The following is a 22,874-nucleotide window of genomic DNA, read 5'->3' as shown; positions in this document are numbered from 1 at the left end:
TTTTACCACTTACACTTTGAAACAGCAGTTAATAAACTACAAAAGGTATAATCATTTTGTCTTTTGTACACTTACCTTGTTTTATGGTTTTTCTTACAAGAGTATAATAGACAGGCTTCATTTTGACATTCATTCAGAAGCATAAAAGTAATGCTTATAACATGACTAAAAAAATGTAGAAAGTGATTGCTGTTGTATATTCTGTCATCTTTTTGTCTGAAACCTGTGTGATTTTTTTGTATTGTTACTGTAGGTCTGGCTGTAATATTTTGTTGGGAAATGATCTTATAAGTGGTTCTGGTTGTCAGATGAATTGCTGCTGATTTTAGAGTCAATGCTTTCAGAGACTGGTTTTGATAAATAATGACTATATTTTAGATTATGTTAGATTGTTGATGTACTTGATGGCTATAAAATATATCCCAAAATGAAATGGGGGTATTTATGAGCATTAACAAAGTTCAGCAAACTATTTGCTACTGTGTGTAGCATTTTGTTCTTCGACTGTACTCATTACTTATGTTCACAACATAAAGAAAGGTTTATTTGCTGTTGTCAAATATAAATTGAAGTAAATTGTTACACTGGGGGTCTTATCATTCAAAAACAAATCTGATGTCCAGTATTGTATAATCCCTCATGTTTTGGGAACAACATGAATAATGTTATTAACATATGGTGCTACAGTTGTTTTTGTATACTTTGATTTTTAGATGAATAAAGGAATATGACAAACGAATAGAGATAAAATACTTCAAGCCTTACTGTAGAGCATTAGATAAGACTGTTTACCTGAAAACACAAAATGGAATATAGTGTCTAAAAGTGCGTGCAGATATACTGTACTATAAGATGTATAATAAGCACACACGCACAGATTGCCCAGTGACAGATCAAAGTGATTATATACAGATGTATATTGTACAGATGTGTATGTGAATGTCCTGATATGATAGCGATAGATTTCCCAGAGTAACATATTGTTGTTAAATAAAGAATTATTACATTCTACAATTTCCTCTGTCATTTCCTTTTTTCTTTTTTTCAGTTTTGTAAGTTCATTTTGTGTAAACGTTAAAGTCAAATATTGACATATACTGTACATGTAACAGACATCTATATCAAGGCGGTTTAGGATTTTAATGATTTGTGACCACTTTTTGTGACTGAATGAATGAAACATTTTTTTTAAGAAAGCTCACAATCATTTCTAAGTTTTTACTTCACTTGGCCAAATTGAATAGGGCGAGCGTGACTATTTTTTAAAACTATATAAAGCAGTGGTCTCCTGCAAAGGTTAAAAAAAATTTTAAGCTTATAATTAATATCAGACTTGTATCCAAACTATTCTTGTATCCAAACTTAGCTCTAAAAACCCCACTGTTCCATGTACTGTGTACCAAAATAGTTAATTATATAATTACAATCACTTTGTAAGGAATTGTGAGGTCATTCATACACCACCAAATTAATAATTTCAGTTTTGACCCATGCATATTTTGACCCTGCATATTTGGTCATATTTCCAGAAAACTCACAATAAACTTGAGAAAACATTGTCGAAATTCCTGGCAGGTGTTTATTTGCACTAAATGAGGTTGCAATAATCGTGTAGACCATATCTGACAATAAGTATATTCATATATTGTATAATGTATAAATTACATAGTAACAGAGGTTACCAAGTGGCTATATATAAATAGCCTCTATTTTGTTTAAATGTTCAAATGTAATCCAAGAACCACCTAATCAAATGTCTGCCATAAGTTAGAATCTGCTAAAACTCAGATGACTCCTCACAGTCAAGTTTACAAGTCATGGGCTTAGAGTCTGCCATTCAATAAGAAGCCACTGTACCAAATCTGCACCTTAAAGCCAGGCAAAAGTAAATTGCTGATTACACTGACACAAAAAACCTTCATAAGGTGAGTTTGGTGAATGAAACAAAGGTTATTTGTTATATATTTGTAGGAGAAAGATGAGGCATTTAAACCCAACCTCACAATTTAATGTTTAACATATTGGTGGTAGTATTATGCTCTGATGAAGTTGCGATGCCAGTGGGACTGGGGCATTGCAGTAATTGGAGAAAGTAATGATGATAAAGAAGAAGAATGAGTACCTAAAAACTATTAAATTATGGGCACAATTAGGTATTCCAGTAGAACAAAACTAGTTGTCGAAACAGTAGATGTCAATACTAGTTTGAAAATTGTAAGGCCTGACATCAATTATTTCATAAATACTGTATATTGATTCTAATATTGATTACATTGTTAAAATTAAATATGTTAATTCTGATAGTGAATATATTGATCTAATGTTGATTCTGTGACAACAAAAAAAACAACAACACATGAACTTGGGCAATTCTACCAAGTAAAGAGTGGTCAAAGATCCTATCAAAATTGTGCCTGTTGTGAGAAGCACGTCTTACAGAGTATTAGGTGGGCTTAATGTATATTTTGATATAGCAATTTTGGTCATATTTTAAATGAAACACAGTATATTACAAGGGCACTGTGGGTAGCACTGTCGCCCAGAGGTGGAAAGTAACGAGTTACATTTACTCGCGTTACTGTAATTGAGTAGTTTTTTTGTGTACTTGTACTTTTTAAAGTAGATTTTACAGCCTGTAATTTTACTTTTACTTAAGTATGTTTTGTATTAAGAATTGTAATTCGCTACATTTTAAATAACATCCGTTACTGAGTGAAAAAACGCTAAAAAAAATCGCGTCTGGGAAACTGCTGCAGTGAATTCTGCGATGGGGAGTCGGATCTTTTGGCTCGGTTCCTTTTAAAGAGCCGTATATATATAAAACGACTCCCAGAATCGCTAAAATTACACATTACACATCCCTAAATGTTTTAAATGTTGTATTAACATGTTTTTTTCTATTATATTTTAATTAAAAACAACTATTGTGAGATTTATATCCAATTGTCCTGTTTGCATTACACAGAAGAGACACGCCCTCCTGCTAAAAAAGTAACTAAGTAACGTTTACTCTGAGTACATTTTAAACGAGTTACTTTTTACTTGAGTAGATTTTTAGACTAGTAACTTTACTCGTACTTAAGTAAAAATTCATTAAAGTAATAGTACTTTTACTTGAGTACAATATTTTAGTACTCTTTCCACCTCTGCTGTCACCTCACAGCAAGAAGGTCATGGGTTCGATCCCCAGGCGAAGCGGTCCGGGTCCTTTCTGTGCGGAATTTGCATGTTCTCCCCGTGTCTGTGTGGGTTTTCCTCCGGGAGCTCCGGTTTCCTCCCACAGTCTAAAAACATGCAGTCAGGTTAATTGGAGACACTGAATTGCCCTGTAGGTGAATGGGTGTGAGTATGTGTGTGTGGGTCATTCTATAATTTGGGGTACATTTCACATCACCAAAAAAGTACAAAAACAATGTTCTCTCTCAATAGAACAATCAGTGGTTCAAGTTAATATATTCCTTTAGTGTAACATATCCACTATTTGCAAAGCTTAAACATTCATTTTTTTTTTTTTTTATATTAAAGGGACAGTAGATGTAGACTACTAGGTAACTTAGTTGACAGGTAACATAGTTGACAATATCCCTATTTTGACCCATAACTTCAGTGGTAGACCTTGCCTGGCTGACCACATGTCATTTCATGAACAGAATAATGTCTAATTTGAACATACATTTGAATTAAAATTATAAAAAAAATTTAACCATGACAATGTATGTAACATAGTTGACGGTCAATTAATATACTCATTGACAATGTTCTATTATAGATAAAATATATAAAAAAATAAGAGGACATTCACCACAGTGTGTTCAATATGCCCTCCACAGAGATGAATGATATCATGTAATGCTGGTCACATAGTTTTAGAACAAACCATTTTTGAGTTGTTGAGTGGAGTTCTGTTAGTGACATAGTTGACAGAACTTTTGCGGACATTAATAAATAAAGATATTTAAATTATTTAAAAGAGAAACTCAATTTAAAAAATATTATTTTTCTTTAGTATTTAAACTTTTGAAATAAATAAAAAATAGATGTTGTTGCCCTTAATGATTTTATTCATTATTTTGAAACCAAGGCACCCTCAACTTAAAAAACGGACACAGCAAAAACTGTTCATTTAGGAACATCATGACAAATTTCAAGCTAAATGAAGCATAGGATGCACATCATGTTTTTGTGATATTACAACATGTTTTCCATTAATAGGTAAAATATGACATTTTTAAAGAAAATAGTTAGAATAAATATAATTATTATCATTGGACATGGAATGTACCCCAAATTATAGAATGACTCGTGTATGTGTGTGTATGTGAGTCTGCCCTGTGATGAGCTGGCACCTTGCCCAGGGTGTTACTGTGTGCCTTGCACCCATTGAAAAGCTGGAATAGGCTACAGTAACCCCCCCCCCCCCCCCACCCCCCGTGCGCGCGACACTAATGGGATAAGCGGTTAAGACAGTGAGAGAATATATTACAGTATTTTAAGAAACAAACAAAACGCCTTTACATTGTCACAGAAGTGTATGCAAACTTTTGCTCATATTTTAATATCTATAAATCATTATACATGGATGTGTATTTTAATGTCTTTACATATTGAAATGGATAACATTAATAATTTATTGAAGGTAAAATGTATTATTTTGTGGACAGGTTAGCATTAGAATTCCAGCTCTGTATTCACGTCAAGCCTGAATACAACTTTTCTCTCCTCACAAAGCATTCTGGGTAACGCGTCCCACGCCCAAAATGGCGGCACGATTAAAAAGTTTGGTGCTGTTTTTGTTCTAGTTTAAAGTTTTCCCTGGCATTGTTTACCTTCGTTCTTTTAAAAGCGACCCCTCTAATGTCGAGAGCATGTTGTATTTTCTTCATTTGTGAGCATAAACATATGATATGAGCTGTAGTTTGTATTTACTGGAGCAGTTTGGTAGCGGTGGTTATAGTTTGGTTTACTGAGGGACTAACAGGATCAGTGATTAGTGTAGCGGCTCTGTAAGAATCACTACACTCTGTACACTACTGCTCTCTGTAAACTAAACATGAAGAGCATTTGTACCTAGAGATGGGGGATGATGAGAAGAAGATTAAAAAGGTACGTTTTTAACATGTTTCTTACACTTTGTGTCAGGTTTAGCGGCTTAGCTCACTTATTTACAGTAGCAAGCTGGCTAGCGGGTTAGCTTAGCCACATAGTTCAGAGCATTACAGTATAGAGACCTGATCACAGTAACAAACCCGATTGTATTTATAGTGTATTAAAACTAATATACTTAAACATACAGGCGCATTCTGCTATTAGTGCTGTTACCTATAACTGTGTATTATTATTATTTATCCACATTGGTGTATAGTGTTCTCACGTATAACACTTTTAAAGTTTATTCTAGCTCGGAAACAGTATATTGTTATATAACGGTTTACCGTACAAAGATCAGCCACATCAAGATCAGCGTTCCATACCCTGACTATTCAAATTACACTTTTACATTAATCATACAATCAATTAAAAATAAAAAACTGAGCAAATCTTTGATTATCCGCATTTGTAAATATCTATTAGCAAAAAACACAACATTAGTTTAAACCAAAATCCTTATTAAAATTATTTGGTATTGGTCATTTATAGATATAACTACGTTTCATATGCAAGTCCAACTATTTGGTCCTGACAAGAGGAGGATGTGTAGTCTTACACTGTTTTACGCAAGAAGGTCCTGGGTTCGATCCCCAGGTGGGGCGGTCCGGGTCCTTTCTGTGTGGAGTTTGCATGTTCTCCCCGTGTCTGCGTGGGTTTACTCCGGGTGCTCCGGTTTCCTCCAACAGTCCAAAGACATGCAAGTGAGGTGAATTGGAGATACAAAATTTGTCCACGACTGTGTTCGATATAACCTTGTGAATTGATGAATCTTGTGTAATGAGTAACTATCGTTCCTGTCATAAATGTAACCAAAGTGTAAAACATGATGTTAAAATCCTAATAAACAAACAACACTGTTTTACACTTGATTTGGGTTACATTCATGACAGGACAGGTAGTTACAGGTAACACATGATACATGATGTCAAGTCTTGAATGTCAAACACAGTCATGGACAATTTTGTATCTCCAATTCACCTGACTGTATGTCTTTGGACTGTTTGAGAAACCGGAGCTCCTGAGGAAACCCACACAGACACTGGGGCACACATAAAGGACCTGGATAGTACCACCTGGGAATCAATCCCTGGCCTTTCTTGTGAGGCAACAGTGCTACCCACTGTGCCACTGTGCTGCTCCTCACTAACTTGTCTCTAGTTGAGTCTCTTATGCAAATCATGAATTAATTTCTGACCACATTTACATTTGTGGCATTTTGCAGAAACTTTTATCCAAAGCAATAACCACAGGTGGGGCAGTCCGGGTCCTTTCTGTGTGTAAATATTTATTTATTTGTTTATTAGGATTTTAACATCATGTTTTACACACTTTGGTTACTCATAACACAAGATTCATCCGTTCACAACTTTAATGTCAAACACCTGACTTGCACGTCTTTGAACTGTGGGAGAAAACTGGAGCTCCCGGAGGAAACCCACGCAGACACAAGGAAGAACCTGCAAAGTCCACATAGAAAGGACCTGGACCGCCCCACCTGGGGATTGTACGCAGGACCTTCTTGCTGTGAGGCAACAGTGCTACTCACTGAGCCACCGTGTTGCCCCGGATAAATAAATGAATACATTATCCAAAGAAACATTTGTGACAGTATACAATACCAGCAGATGAAGACCTTGTTCAGGGGCACAACACAACCTGGTGGTAGTGGGGCTTGGTGTAGCAACCTTGTGATCACTAGTCCTCTACAATAATTACTGAGCTACCACTGTCCTTTGGCTTTTAATTAGGTATTTTATTAATTATTATAATCAATTTTTTAATCAAGGTACTACTAGCACTGTTTTTGCCACCAGGCTGGTCCTTCTGCAGGCGGTTTTTATACTTTTCCTTGTTAAGTAAATTTGGGTTCCGGTGATTATTAAATCAGTAATTAATTGAGTAGAATCGGGTGTACCTGTGCTGGTATTCAACAGACAGTGGAATGGTACAGCTGCCATACATGAAGAGATGCTGATATAAGAAAATAAAATATGATGAGAATGGTCTCTATTATCTAGAGCTGTGTAGTATTTACTACAAAATAGATAATAAAGGTTATTTGCTGGTTATTTTGGTCACATCATTTTATGTAATTGTTGAAAATCTGTTTAGCTTGTTTTTCGACTTCAAATAATTGACTTGCCAAGTCCAAAAACAAAGAAATGTAGTGGATAATAACTAATACATATATTATTATTATTTATTTGGTTTTGGTATTATTTATAGGTTGCCTATTTAAGGCAGGAATGAATTGTAATCATATTCTAAGGTCAAAGGAAAGAACATGTGAAACACATAAAAATCTTGTTAAAGTTGTGGCCGGATTTCTATGCCTATGTTGTCAAATCAGCTTTGCGTTTCAAACGTTCCCTGGTCATACACAAGGGAGAATAGAGGGCAGGGCTCGCTAAAGACTCAGACAGGATATGACTCCCCCGTGAGTGCCCACTCAGGAGCCATGGATGGAATCTCCCCAGTGTTGTTTCTTTTTCTTCTTAATCTGAAAAACAATAACACTGCCTATGCAAAGTCATCGTGGTAGGGTTCCTCAGAGTTTACAGGCCGTGTAAAGGAAATGAATCCCATCTGCTCTGTCAGCAGGTGTGGCTGGCTGCTGATAGTGCTGTTCGGTTTTATTTTCAAACTCCCTGTGGCTGAAATCTATTATTGTACATTATGCAGTGTAATAAAGGCCCAGGTCATTAGGGGACAGTTCTGCTTTACTGTTGGTAAAGTGGCCAGATAAATACTATATTTAAGCCTGTAGGTTGACAAGTTACATTTTGAAAATATGAAGTTAGTAAGGGCATAAAGGGGCTCGTCTTACCACCACAACAGCCAATATCAGTCATCTTATACCTCAGCCTTGTAAAATCGAAACAAGTTGACCGAAGTTAGTGGATTAATTGTGGCAGTTTTCAAACCTTATTATTTTGAGTCGGCATAAGCCAGGGTCATTCAGTAAAAAGAGTGGTTAAACAAACAATGTGGTGTTTTTTTTCCAAAAACATTTAGGAAAGTGTTAATGCCAAGTATTAATGGCCATGATATGCCAACAGTTCTAAGCTGTTGTACTTTGATATTGATTTTGTATCATCAAGAGGGAAATTAAATTTGCACATCTGTCATTTAGGTTGTGTGGGAACCTAAAGGTGTTTACATTTCTGAATTCCATTTCAGCAGTGTCACCACTAGGTGGCATTATCTGGTCAAAACACTATAAGTTGCTTATAGACTACTCCAACCAGCACTGCAAATGAAGACCATGTGGAACTACTACAAAGTTGTCTTTATGTTTAAAGAGATCATATTGAATTGTAGGGAGATTGACACATAGAGCAACTGAAAGTCTGCAGGCAGAGCAAAGGTTACTTGGTTCGGGAGAGGACCTTCACTGTATGTCCGCCTTAATTTGTATAAATGTATGCAGTTTTAAGTTATCTACTCCAGATGTCGCATTGGACACACCAGACTCACACATGCCTACTTGATAAAGAGGGAGGATGCCCCACAATACGAATCCTGCCAATTACCCATCACGATTAAACACATACTAACTGAGTGCCCTAAATACCAAAGGGAAAGACAAAAATTCTCCATAGCTGGAACAATGAAGGACATTTTTAACCTTGGAAAAACAGAACAACTTTTAAACTTCATTACAATCACTAAATTAGGAATACACATATAATATCAGAGACTACTTAACAGATACAAAGCACCCACATAAACCTTTCCTGCCGTGAATGTAACTAACGAGTAAACACGGCGTTAAAAGATAGATATATAGACACACGATTGTGGTCATGTAAAAAAGTTTATAAGCAAACATTTGGCCACGAATGCTGGCAAGCTTGCCCCCAGATTCAACAAAAAGCCACTTTATTTGTAAAATAAGGATTCACAGAAGACGACTCGTTGACCCCATGACCCCTTGTTTAATTTAGTAGAACTTGATGTTTTTACATGTCACCATGATTTTTTAATGGGTGTTATGAAACTGCAACGATGCATTTTTGTATCTGTAGTGTTGTCAGCTAAAGCAGCGGCACAGTGGCTCAGTGGGTGGCATGCATGTGTTTGACATTAGAACTGATAACTTGTGTAATAAGTAATGTCCTGTCAAAAATGTAACCAAAGTGTGTAAAACAATGTTAAAATCCTAATAAATAAATTGTCAGCTAAGGCAGGCTTGAATGGGGTTTTGTTACCCTTACCTGTAGAGTATAGTGTTCTTTAGCAGGTAAAAGCAGTCATCAATTGTTTATGCTTTTTCAGTGTCCCAGCACTGGGCTTTAAATATTTAAAAGCAGCTGAGATACTGCTGATCAAATTGCATTACGTTAAGTCACGAAATGGTTGAAGAAATAAATTATCCTTATTTGTCATGCCAATAAATCTTCTTTTGAGTTTTGAGTTGAGAAATAAACCACGGAATGATGTGTGACTGTTTACCATTATAGATTGTAGTTTTAAAGGTATGTTTTCCCCTGCAGCATATGCATGTCTATTTAGGTTGCATGAACAGACCTGAATTCTTATATACTTTTGAATACGCAAGCAAGGTGGTATTAGTAAGAGCAGCAGAGGAAAAACCTGTAAACAGTGTAACAAACGTTTTTCTATCGAGTGTCGTCACAGGAAGCAGTGGTTACTTGGCTTCCTTTTTGTCGCCTGTAGCGTATTAGCGCCCGAGTGGTAGTGTTAGTATTTTTGTGTGTGGAGCTTGTTTTTTCTGTCTTGTGGGAGGTGGTTCCATGTTATGTATCTTAAGCCACGTGCCACCTGTTACAAGCACAACAGTCGCACTGGTTCATAAAGGAACGTTAGAAGGAACAAGACAGCAGAAGGCGACAGTTGCTCGATCTCTGGGTTATTTTAATAGTATTAATTAGAAATCATGGAGACAGAGGTAGGTTAAACGAATGCTTCATTTATGGTGTTTGACATTTGGGGTTTCATTTTCAAAATGTATTGACTTCTTATTTGACATTAAGCTGCTTCTGTGGAGAAATGAGGAAGGAAAATGTTTTTTACTTCTGTATTTGATGCTAAGCTTTTGGTTTGCCACAGAGTAAGTGGCATGTTTTTTTTTTGCTTTTCTTTATGCTTCCTGAGATAAATGTAGCACTTGAATTTTTTTGTTATTTGTCATCTCAGCCATGTGGTCCGCCTCAGGAACAGAACATGATAGATAAATGAGGTATCCTGCATTATTGTAATGCAAGAATGACCCATCCATGTTGTTTTTGTTGGCACCAAATAGTAGAGGAGCAGTAAATGTAGGAAAAAACTGAGGTCAGCATGGAGCTCAGTCCTTTTTGTTTCTATGACTGCCTTCATAACAGCTTCAACTAACCTTCACTGCAGCACATGTGACATGGGTCACGCTTATTAGGTTGTTTTACTTGATGCTTGAAGCACCTGAGTCATTCTGTGTACCAATTTGCCACTGTATGTTGATCTTTGAAGGTTTTTTCCTCATAATTCTTTCTCTGTTTCCTCAACACAGCCAGGTATCGTGTCTCCATTAAAGCGTGTGTTTTTAAAAGGCGAGAAAGGGAGAGAGAAAAAAGTTCAAGAGAAGAGCACTGAGCGCAGGGCTCTGCACACCTTCTCGCTTTCTATTCCAGACCACAGAATTGACCCGGACATCCTGCTCAACGACTACATCGAAAAAGAAGTCAAGGTAAGATTAGTCTAAGAAATATACAGTAGGAGAATTTGTGTCCCGCCTTCTAATTTGCTTAATTATTAGATCGACTATTGTAGAAACCTTACCACTTTGTACACACACAATACAGAATTTACAGTGATCGATTTAATCCTATGAGTTGTCCAAAAACATAGAATACATTTATTTAATACAGGCTTTGATAAGATAAGATCAAGTTTTGTTTAATAATTAATCGATGCATTAATAGTGCATCCAGTAAGACTTGACCGAAATATGCTAGGTGAAAGTTGAATAGGCCTGCAGAGTTTTGAGAGACAGTTATGTAGTGTGAGGAATTACAATTGGAATGATTTGGCTGTATAGATCAGCGGTTTGGTGCAAAAAAGGCAAGGCTTATGACCGAAAGAATACTATCACCATGGTCATGTGTGGAAGTGGGTCAGGGATGTGGGGATATTTTTCTGCTGCCGGACCTGGCAGTTTTGACTGTGTGACTGGCATCATGGATTCACAGAAATACCAGGGCATTTTGAATAAGAATGTTATGCCTTCTGTGGAGAAATTAAACCCTGGTCTTAATTGGGCAAGCAACACAATGATCTCAAGCACACTTTTAAGTCCAGTAACCAAAGCTTGGTTATGGAATCAGCCCTAGAATATTTAGGAGTGACCTTCTCAGTCTCAATGTTTAAATCCCATAGAAAAGCTTTAATGGATTTAAAGAAAGCTGTCCAGCATGAAAGGCATCAAACTTCAGTGTGCTGGAAGCTTTTGCATGAGAAGAATGACTGAATATTCCACAAATTGCTCGTTAAATTGCTTAGTGGAGATTATAAAGGCAAAATGATGTTCCACCAAGCAAATGTACACCAAACCAAAATTGATTCATTGAAATATGAAGTATCTTTGTAGAGTTTTTAATTGATTTCAGGATTCATGAGTCAATCATTGGCCAAAAGTCTATATGTAAGCCATAACAAGGACGTTGATGAGAACTGCAATATACATCTATGACCCATGACACACACACACACACACACACACACCTGTGGTTTTTTTTGCAGAAGTATTTTTATATTGTAATATATTGTAGTATTCTTTCATTGTAGTATCTGGGGCAGCTAACCTCAGTACCAGGATACCTCAATCCCTCCAGCCGCACTGAGGTTCTGCAGCTTGTTGACAATGCCAGGGTGAGCTGACAGCACACAGATGAGTACATTTGTCTTCACATATAATTATTATAGCTAGCACTAACTGTGAAAGTCTCTTTATACCTCTGCTACCAGAAGTCTCACCAGCTGGCGGGTCAGCTGACTTCGGAGCAGGATGCCGTTGTCAGTCTCTCGGCATATAACGTTAAGTTGGTGTGGCGTGATGGAGAAGACATCATCCTGAGAGTGCCCATTCATGATATCGCCGCTGTTTCCTACATCCGGGATGACTCTCTGCACCTGGTGGTTTTGAAAACAGGTGAGATCTTAGAGGTGTGAACAAATCACACATTTATTTTTCCAAGTCACATAGTTTATGATGCAATAATTGAATGGGTGGAACTGTCTGAGTGGTCAAAGAGGTGAGGCAAAACAGCATTTGCATACACATGTTCATCATAGCACAGGACTGGTATGTTAATGAGATCGGCCAGTCAGGCGTCTACACAGGATACACAAACAGACAGCTTGGCTGTTTTTTTCCCCTGCTGTTAGCCAAAAGCCATGTGATAGGTTGAAGCCCTGTCTAGGGTATTCTTGCATTGCGTCTAGAGTTTCCCGGGTTAGCCAGACAAGCTGTGACCCTGACCAGGATGAAGCGGTTGATGAAAAAAGACTAAAACACTGTTCTTTACAGTTGCAATTTTTTTTCACTTACACACACTAACAGATGCACAGATCCAGCAGTGCATTAGAAACCTGTCAAATGTTTAGGACCCAATACTGTTTTAGATCAGCCTTGTTTAACCGGGCGCATTCAAAAACATTCTGATGTAAACATAATAAAATAAAATTCTTAAAATTGATATGTACACAATGTATCATGAAAATGCTGAATAACTGCTGCAAACCTCTTAAAAATTACTTATAAAGAGGTAAATATTGATATGTTTCTAAGAAATGTCATGGAAAGTAAAAACTCGATTCCAAATTCCAATTGTACTACACTATTAAAAAGACTTTGCTAAGTTACACAAGGCCTTCAGTGATTATCTTGGGGAAAACCTTCCCCAAGTGCTTATGTAAACCAAAGTTGATGCATTACAGGGGAAAGCAGTCAAAAACTGGGCCAGACGCATCATTTCACTTAGAAGAACATACACTCTTAATGGAAATGACGAGTATTTTCTTTGTTAATATGTTTCTGCAGCTCAAGAGCCAGGAGGATCTCCGTGTCCCAGTACATGTCCAGAGCTGTCAAAGTCTCCTACTCTAAGCTCTTTGTCTGAGAGCGGAGCTTTGGATGTCTGCTGCCTACTTGTGTTGGCTGTTGAGAACAAGGTAACTGACACCCTTTAACTACAGTACAGTACTATTGTGCTTCTGCAGTTTACAATTATCCAGGGCTTCTTATTTTCTACTCACATTTCTGAGTAGTTTATAGTGTCTTATAGTTTTGTTTACCATTTTAATCTATTCCCAGCAACATCAGTTAATATTACATGGTGAGCAATGTCCTACCCTTATATTGTGGCATGGACTTCATGCTTTACCCGTTCATGCTTTAAATACATTACTAAACACATATTCATTTTTTGCATGATCGTGCACAATCTTTGTTTATTTTTACTATATCTGTGGCAAATGTAATGTCACACTTATTTTAGTAAGTTTAGCAAAAAAACTAGAAATTGAGCACTAATATTTGCCAAAAATATTTTACAGGATATTAATTTTTATTTACATTTACTTAAAATTTAGTAAAACATGGAATTTGACTAGTGTCTAAACTGTTGCATAAGCCAAATGTCCAATGTCTTCCAAAAACTTTGAGTCATCAGGCTCATCATTACATAATGTTATCTCAAGTTTTGGTCATCTAATGTTTTTTTGTGACCTCCTGGATACGTTCTCATGGAAATTTTCGTAGACCGACCACCAGTGTTAATTTTGACAGCAAATTTTGATTTAGTTTTAGTCATAGTCTTTTGACTAAAATGTCATTTAGTCTTAGTCATAATTTAGTCATCTTAATTGTTTTAGTTTTAGTCTGGTTTTAGTCGACTAATTATTATAAGAATATAGTCGACTAAATCTACAGTCGATTCAGTCGACTAAAATATAAAGGGTGTAAAATGTAAATGCTTTGTCATCAGTTCCCTTGAATTATTTAAGTCATTATATACACTTACACAAAATGAAACATTTTTAATCAGTTATGGAATATTATTAATGTTTGAATGTGCAATACACACAAAAACAGATTTAAGTTATTTCAAACAACATCTTTATTTACATGACCTTGCATTAACAAAATATTAATGACCAGTAGGCCTGCTTTGCCTGAAAAATATATGCATTGTTTATAAAACAAATTGCTTATTACATTCTTTATAAAACTGGGTACTGTAAAAGCAGCGGTGCCATTATGTTGCCATTATACTGCCAGCAGTGCCAGATGTCGTTCCAGATGTGTTGTGTTTTTACCCTAGATCGCCCCACATGGTTTACACATCCTCTTGTTTTTCATGACGTCAAATGAGAAATGTGTCCATATATCGACTCTCCTCTTTCTCCCTGTTGACATTGTGGAGTTAACCTAGTTCCATGAGTAAAGACAGTTTACAGGCTAGTCTGGTCTTCCCGGGTTTAGATCAAATTTGTGCAAGTGTGGTCTTACCGTGGTACTGCAATAGAGATTAGTACTGAGATTGGATGGCTACCCGGCTTGTCCCGCCTCTCCACATACGCTAAAGTAGTTATGATTGGATCTCTTTCTAACTTGTCCCTACCTTTCACAAAACTAAATCAGTTCTGATTGGATGTCGTCCCTGCCAAACATTTTCGTCTCATTTTTATTCGTTGAAGAAAGTGTCAATTCATTTCGTCATAGTTTTTGGCAGAAAAAAAGGTTCGTTGACGAAAACTATGACGAAAATCATTTGTCAACGAAATTAACACTGCCGACCACTCCTGCAAAGGTTCACCATTGTACTCCATTTGTGGATAATGGCTCTGACTGATTTGATGGAGTCCCAGTGTTTTAGCAATGGCTTTGTAACCCATTCCAGACTGGTAAATTTCAATTACTTTGTTTTGGAACTGTATTTGAATCTGAAAATACTCCACCCACAATGAATTGCCTTTCACATAGGGGCAGTGTGTAGATATTGTTGTGAACACATTTGACACGAACACTTGCGAACACGGGTAAAGGGAGTGACATGTTCTGTACCTCATGCTGCTGTCACAGAAGGTTATATAATTAACTGAGGTGTTTGGACAAGAAAAGGAGTTAAGGACTGTTGTGAATGTGTTATAAGGGGACGATCCTCCCTCCCAGATTCAGAACAGTGCCAAGTATTAATTAGCCCAAACATTGACTGAATACAAAAAATGTGGTAGACTAGATTAAAAATAGACCCGGAATATTTGTTTTTTAAAATGAGAAATTGCATATGGAATTAGCAAAGTGATTCGTTGTTTGAAAGTCTGGATTGTTTGTGTCATTTCAGGCAGCAGCAGAAGAACTTTGTCTTCTCCTCAGCCAGGTTTTCCAGATAGTCTACACAGAATCTACCATTGACTTCCTGGACAGGACCATTGACTTCCTTGATGAAACCACAACGCCCACCCGGCACCCACTCTCTCTGTACAGCGGTGAGTGGAGAGAAGGGATTACTTCATGTTTACTTAATAAACTCACTTAACAAATGTACTACAAATGGGATGCAAATGACCCAATGGCAGTCTATAAATTCTGACTATAATTTTTGCTAAGATCTTCACGAGCTTTTTATCTAAAAAAATCCACTTTGTTGCCTGTTGCCCACATTTCCAGGCTTAATAGGCCACTGATTCATTAAACAAACAGTGACAACTGTCAGACTTGAAATGTTAGTTAAATCTAAACTAAATCACCTCAATATTAGAAAGAATAGATCTGTGTTATTATTGCCTTAAAGTTGCTGTATTTCTGTGAACATTTTTAAAAATATATATTTACAGCTGTAGTATGTAACTACCAATCTTAACTGGATCAAATCTACATACTTTTTTATGTAACATGCACAATTTATTCAGATTTATTTATCTGTCGCAGGACTTTTGCCACCCCCCCATGAAACATAGCCATTTTGTCTGTCTAGATGACTGGTTGCACCACTGATATTCAAACCTGGATCTCAAAGGTGGTGCTGCTAGCATAGAAGAAAGCTTTGCCCTTGCTGAGGGTTTAAATTCTTAGCTAAAGATCCCAACCTTGGCATCTTTGTGGACTCGGGAATGACTAAATCTGTAGTCCAGAGATTAAATCACTGAGACATGACTATACTCTAAAAAGGAGATCATGAAGTAATTATATTGTTGTATGAACTACGAACATTGGGAAAGGGCTAACAATTTGGTAAGGTACTCAAGTACTAAAAGACACATGCTGGGCATCATTAACCACGTGTCATATTATTCTTTAGATGATGACTCAAGCAAGGAAGTTAAGACATTTGAAGGAGGGCCGGGCACATTGTAAGTATTACTTTATTTCAAACTTATTCTAAATTTTAGTACATTTTAATATTACATTTTCAATAGTTGTAGCAGCCTTAATAAGAATGCCAATTTGAATATCGACTACATCAAATGTTATGATATGGCTTATTGCAGCTTGTGTCCAAGCCCTCTTGAGACAGCGGAACATTCTCCCTGCTCATCGCCTTCATCCACACCAGCATCCCCACAAGACAAAACTGCCAGTGAGGGTGAACTAAGCACAACAGCAACAGAAATGCTCCAGGACTACATGACAACGGTGCGTATAAGAAAGTAGTCTGGCTATGCAAAAATGATTACTTAAAATCTCCAGTTCAAAGTGCTCTCATTTGTGTTGTGAATGATCTCCTCATTATCTCCTCACGACCTGCACTCTTATTATACTCTCTCTGTCTGTCCTATAGCTGAGAACTAAACTGTCTTCTCAGGAGATTCAGCAGTTTGCTACACATTTACATGAGTACAGGAAAGGTGCCTATATTCATGAATTCTGCATTAACTTGCGGCAACTCTACGGCGACAGCAGGAAGTTCCTCCTACTGGGTAAGTTCATTTTCTTGTGGCTATAAAACAAGCCATCTCTGGCTTCCACATTATAAGCATTTGCACTTTGATCATTGCTAGGCTGGGTGCTTATTGCTTCTTTTCGGAGTGTTTAGGCGTTTCACATGATGTGCAGCAAAACTGCTTATATCTGCTGCGTATCTTTTTTTTTCCTACAATGTCATGCTAGATTTAAGGTTGAAAGAAACAGTTCAGTGTTCAGTTGGCGAGTGTTCTAGGACTTATAGGGTTGATGGGAATACCATCACTCTCACTTAAAAAACAGGGTTAATCAGCTTAATTGCAGCTCAGCAGTTAAGGTGCTTGACTAGTAATTGGGAGGCCGCAGGTTTGAGCCCCACATCTGCCAAGTTGCCAATGTAGGGCCGTTGAGCAAGGCCCTTAACCCTCAGTTGCTTAGATTGTATACATCTCCTTCGTAAGCTGCTTTGTATTAAATGTAGTAAATTTTATAAATGTAACATTTTAGGGCAGTGGTGGGTCTATAACGTAAGGACTAGTAGTGATAAGGTTGCTAGTCCTAACCCTACTACTACAGCCAGGTTTTCATTCCTGGATCATTGTTGAATTGCTTGGATTGTATTCTATAACAATTGTAAGTTGTTTTGAATGAAAGTGTCTACTAAATGCTGTAAATGTAAATGCTATGGCTTATGGTGTAGTGTGTGACCTCTGAACAACAGCGCAAACTCATTCTGTTGAGTATTTATATATAAAAAATGTAAATACTACAGGAACTGTTGAAGCTGCAAATGTTTTTAATTATCAAAGACTCAGTTATCAAATGTTCAAAAAATGGCATGAGATCCTGTTAACTTTATTACAGTAAATTATCTAAAAATTTGCCAACAGTCACTGGTATGACTTCAAGTCGCCATTGTGGGTCTCTAACGTGCTAGCCTGCTGACTTTTTGTGTATCTGCAGGTCTCAGGCCTTTCATCCCAGAAAAGGACAGTCAACACTTTGAGAACTTTCTTGAAACCATCGGTGTAAAGGACGGCCGAGGCATCATCACCGACAGTTTTGGTCGCTACAGACGCACGCCCAGCTCTGCTTCCGACTCCACCACTAACGGCAATGGAGCAGCAGGAGGTTCAGATGAAGGAACTGTACCTTCTGAAGCAGATGAGTGGGACCAGATGATTTCTGATATCAGTAATGACATCGAGGCTTTAGGGTGCAGTATGGACCAGGACGGGGTGTCACCCTAAAAATAAAACCTGCATGGTTTGAATTAGCCAATCAGCATTTCACATAGACTGTTCATGGTCGACTGGTCTATGTCATTTGATTGAAATGTGGATAATTGTGACTGTGACCATGTGACTGATATTCTTAATGGATTATGGTGCTTTTTGAGACACTTGAAGTGGTTGAGGACTTTCTGTAGCTGGCATGGCGCAGTTAGTTTCGTCAGTGTTTATTGGCAGTATCTGCTATCAGTGATGCAATGTTGCCTTTTCAAGCTGATCTGAGACCAGCTTTTGAGGTTTCTCCTATGAAGGGGTTATGTTGAATCCAAGATTTAAAATTCTGCTTTCATGTTTTCATGGCAAATCACTGTTGTAATTTGATTCTAAACCTGGGACTAAGGAGCAGTAAAGCAAGTGGGATTGCTTGATTTTTTTAATTCTTTGTGTATTTAAAAATGACCCATTTAGGTTAAGAATACCAAACTGAGTCATGGTCTTAGAGTCTGGTTATTTCTGTAAATCAGATGTGACTAAAATTCAGCTGGTTTTCTGTCCCAGTTTAGCTGTCCCGGTTGAACCTTGATCCAAAAGTGCTTTTCATTTTTTGTATGTATAAACTCTTTAATCTAAGTGTTACTCTATTGTACTGCATAGCATTTTAAACATACTATATGGACAAGAATTGGGGGACCCGCAGGAGCTTTTGTGATATCACATACTAATTCCATAAGCATTAATACAGATTTATTCCCCCCTTTTGCAGCTATAAGAGCTTCCACTCTTCTGGGATAGCTTTTGGAGTTTATGTGAATTTTTTTCCAGTTTATCCAGAAGTGCATTTGAGAGGTCAGACACTGATGGATAAGAGAGTCTGGCTTGCAGTCTTCATTCTAGTACATCTCAAAGGTGGTCGATGGGGTTGAGGTCAGGGCTCAATGTGGGCTGGTCAAGTTCCACACTAGCATTGTTTAACCTTATGGACCTCGCTTTGTGCAATGGGACACATTCATCCTTGAACAGAAAAGGGTCCTTCCCAAACTGTTCCCACAAAGTTAGAAGCATACAGTTGTCTTTTGTGTTACTCAGTGTGCTGAAGCATTAAGATTTCGTGCCACTGCAACTAATGCCTAGTTCACACTACACGATTTTTGCCCAGATTTTTGCCTGCCGACTGGTCGCTGCTCAGGGATCAAAATTCGGCTCTCGATCGCTATGTGTGAACTGCTCAACGACTCGATCCGAGCGGCTCGCCGAGCGCGCCGACTGAAGAGAGATATCTAGCATGCTAAATATCTGGATATCAGTTGGGCGACTTGCAGGGGAGGAGCTGTAAAACGTGGGACAGGGGCATGATATTGTTTCTGTCAGAATACATCGCGCACACACGTTTTACAGTATTTCTGAACTTATTGTTCTCGACAAAACATAATACCAACTTTGCATTGCAAAAAAACTACAGAACAGACAATCCCTGCTGGTCGCGTAGCCAAACCAACTCGGATTTATTTCTTTTTCCTCTTTGCTTTTATGTAGTTCGGGAGACCAAACAGACTTACCTGCGATTCCTTCTTATGGTAGATCGTGTAGTGTGAAACCCCCTATTGCTGATCAGTCAAGTACTGTGAAATACACGACTGATAAGACTCCCGAGTGCAAGAGATCCAGTTGTGTAGTGTGAACTGTACAGCGATCCGAACAACTTGAAAGTCGTGTAGTGTGAACTTGGCATAAGGCACCTATTATTATCATTATTTACAGTTGACACAATGCACTCAGACAGGTAACAATCCCCTGGAATTTGCCAAACATCAGACTGCATAATACAGACATGATTTAACTCTCCACATAACACATTTCCACTGCTCCAGAGTCCAGTGGTGGTGTTCTTTACAACCCATTTTTCACAAATGTTTGTAAAGGCAGACTATGGCTAGGTGCTTGATTTTTATACCTGTGGCAATGGGACTGAAGCGATGTGTCCCAATACTTTTGTCCATATAGTGTATTTTACTATTACATTTTTTACAACTAGTGCTGGTTGTAAGTATCCCCTATATATTAAGTGCACCAGGTAGAGAATGTAGCTCTGTATATTTTTTTTTTAACTTGGAGTATTTGGAGCTTTGACAAGGCCATTTGATTGGCTGATAAAGTCTCCAAATTTTTGTTACATCTTTATCTTGTTTTATGGTTTTGGTAGCCGGGCATCGTGCCTTGCAATACAACTGCCTATTGTATTCTCCAGCAGGGATGTAAGAATGATTCTGTAATCTGTACAGACTGTTACAGAGTTGTATTAAATATATTGTTCACTATTTGAAGTCTTGCCTCATGACCTAATTCAACAGGTTTAATACTGACGGATTTGTCACAGCATACTCAGGTTAATGCACAGGATTGTCCTGCAGGGGGTGCCATTGATTAATCATGGCGGGACTATTAAGAGCATTGCATTTTTGTTTTAGACCAGCATAAGAAATGATATTTGTTAATTTTTCAAAGTAAAAATTAGCAGCAGTTTAAGTGTTATGGGGGCTGGTTGACTATATTAACTTGGTCTTATCTTTTTCACATGCCACTTTTTCCCAATATGTTAAATTTAGCAATGAAACAATAATTGTATAACCCCTGCACAAGATTTGTATCCGTATTTCCACTTTATAACAAATTAAAAAGCATTTGTTAAGCACATTTCAAAACAGCGGACCTTAATGTGGATCTGTTGTTAGTACAAGTCACAAGTTTCAATGGCACAACCAAAAAAGCAGATTTGCCCTAGATTTTCCAGTGAGATTTTTTCAAAAGAATGCAGCAAATCCGACACAGTGAAAAGTTTAGCACTTTAACCAGTCTGGACACTGAAATTAATTCCTTTAAGAGGAATTAGTGCAGCTTAGTCTACTACTTAAAACAATTCATTAAGCATTTCACTTTTTGTCTAGGGCTTCATTATGGCATATTAATACTGCTTTGTCAGAATAGAAACATAAAACCCTAATGAAGGCTGTCACTGACCTCAGTAGCACTAGTAATAAATTAAATATTATGCATACATGTAGACTAATGTCTAATGTGGCTCATGAGCTCAGAGGAGGAACCAAAGGCTGACCTCAGACAAAGGCTCTATTTGCTCTATTTGTTGCATGGACTGGGCTCTGATCTGAAATACTCTGGTTTGCCAAGTAAAAAACATTAGATCTTTTGTAATGGGAATAGAGCAGCACTTTAATTCACCACTCTGGTACATACAATTATTGATCATTTTATAAACTGCACCTACCATACAGATGAACAGTAGCCTATCTGCTGTTTTGTAAATTGTCACTTCACAATCCCCTTTGCTTTCCAGTTTATATTTTTGGTCGAGGCGCTATTGTCCATCCAACATTGTCAATGAGGTGTTTAAAAAAAAATCCTAACAACACTACTGCATCTGCAACATTTATACATGTACAACACTACCATTTGTTAAGGTGTTAATGCCCATGCAGTGCTGAGAATGTTCCACCACCTAAATAACATTGTCAGTTGTGGTTATTTTACATCAATCGGGGGTTGTGGGTTGACAGAGCAGAAGATGGGCTACAGTTAGGGCTACAGTTAGTGATTGTATACCAACAAAGTTGATCTTTATTATTGGTGTCACTTATAAGATTATCAATTAATGTATTTACCACATATTTTTATTATGTGTACCTAATAAAATGTTCTGTCAGTGTTCATTGCAGTTGTTATATATAACACTATCACGCTAGAACAAGGGCCGTCTTCAGATTTATATAGTTGATTTTGTACACTTAAACAGCAGCTGTGGCTACATGTGGTGTCCACATAATTTTGGATAGATAACGTATAAGTCAAAGAATAATCGTGGCTAAAATTACTTCTTCTCTGTGTGTGTCTGTGTTCTTAATACACTGACATTTTAGGACCTTGTTTACTGGATCGTCAGAGATCCAGCTCATTCTATCATATACAAGTCCCATGAGAGATTCTGGGAAAGTTCATCTGATCTATTACCCTCTTCCCCCCCATGGTTGCATTTAGTGTTTGTTTTGTGCAGTAATATTTAAACTGGTGAAAGACTGGGGTAGGGCTGAAAACCCAGTTTTTACTCCCAATTCAAAGATCACTCCCACTTACTAGTGGTAGTTAGGTGGAGTCTGTTGTGCTTTTTTAAAGACGATATGCCAGCCACTGCCTTTTTACAATCTTACAATCAATATTATTGGGTAGATTAAGGCAACTTGGAGGGGGTGCTAACTGCCTTCATCCAGTTGCCTGAAATTGGTTAGAATTGCAAGATTAATTTGAGAGACGGGAATGCCATCTTCCCACCAAGAAAGCAAGGCTTGTTCGCTTCTGCATCCAGCCACAGATGGAATGTGGCATCATTGTGGCATCGAGGGGCACTGTGTTCGGAGGGCCAGACCCCCATCAGCATTATTCCTTAGCCCTGTTCAGGCGCTGTCAGTCAGCCAGCAGGGGCCGCAGTTGCACCAGTTATGAGGACCTATGATCCGACTATTTTTACCCCTGTGAACAACAGCCAATCGTTGTTCATGCCGCCCAGCCCAGTCGGAAGGCAG

The 22,874-nt window shown here is 37.6% G+C and overlaps 1 protein-coding gene across 2 annotated transcripts; it reads left to right on the top strand.

Moving 5' to 3' along the window:
• Positions 1–4,846: 4,846 nt before the first annotated feature.
• On the top strand, positions 4,847–20,600 carry ccm2 (CCM2 scaffold protein). Of its 2 annotated transcripts, none has more exons than XM_063001329.1 (10): positions 4,847–5,103; positions 10,661–10,837; positions 11,935–12,018; positions 12,115–12,298; positions 13,190–13,320; positions 15,495–15,639; positions 16,452–16,503; positions 16,642–16,786; positions 16,956–17,070; positions 18,017–20,600. In XM_063001329.1, exons 1-10 carry the CDS (start codon positions 5,074–5,076, stop codon positions 18,301–18,303), a joined length of 1,350 nt encoding a protein of 449 aa, XP_062857399.1. In that variant the 5' UTR covers positions 4,847–5,073; the 3' UTR covers positions 18,304–20,600. The 2 variants fall into 2 exon arrangements, with proteins under 2 accessions (XP_062857399.1, XP_062857398.1); XM_063001328.1 differs by having other exon boundaries at positions 16,932–17,070.
• The last annotated feature ends 2,274 nt before the right edge of the window (positions 20,601–22,874 follow it).

The sequence above is a fragment of the Trichomycterus rosablanca genome, chromosome 9, assembly GCF_030014385.1.
Source record: "Trichomycterus rosablanca isolate fTriRos1 chromosome 9, fTriRos1.hap1, whole genome shotgun sequence".
Lineage (NCBI taxonomy): Eukaryota > Metazoa > Chordata > Actinopteri > Siluriformes > Trichomycteridae > Trichomycterus > Trichomycterus rosablanca.
Note: the sequence above shows the minus strand (reverse complement) of the source record. Positions and strands in the feature narration are given on the sequence as shown.

Bases quoted from the DNA above. Each gene is read 5' to 3' on its own strand.
- ccm2 (XM_063001328.1), top strand. From the start codon at position 5,074: ATGGGGGATGATGAGAAGAAGATTAAAAAG. The intron at 15,640-16,451 runs GTGAGTGGAGAG...ATTATTCTTTAG, and splicing joins CCCACTCTCTCTGTACAGCG to ATGATGACTCAAGCAAGGAA. The intron at 17,071-18,016 runs GTAAGTTCATTT...GTGTATCTGCAG, and splicing joins CAGGAAGTTCCTCCTACTGG to GTCTCAGGCCTTTCATCCCA.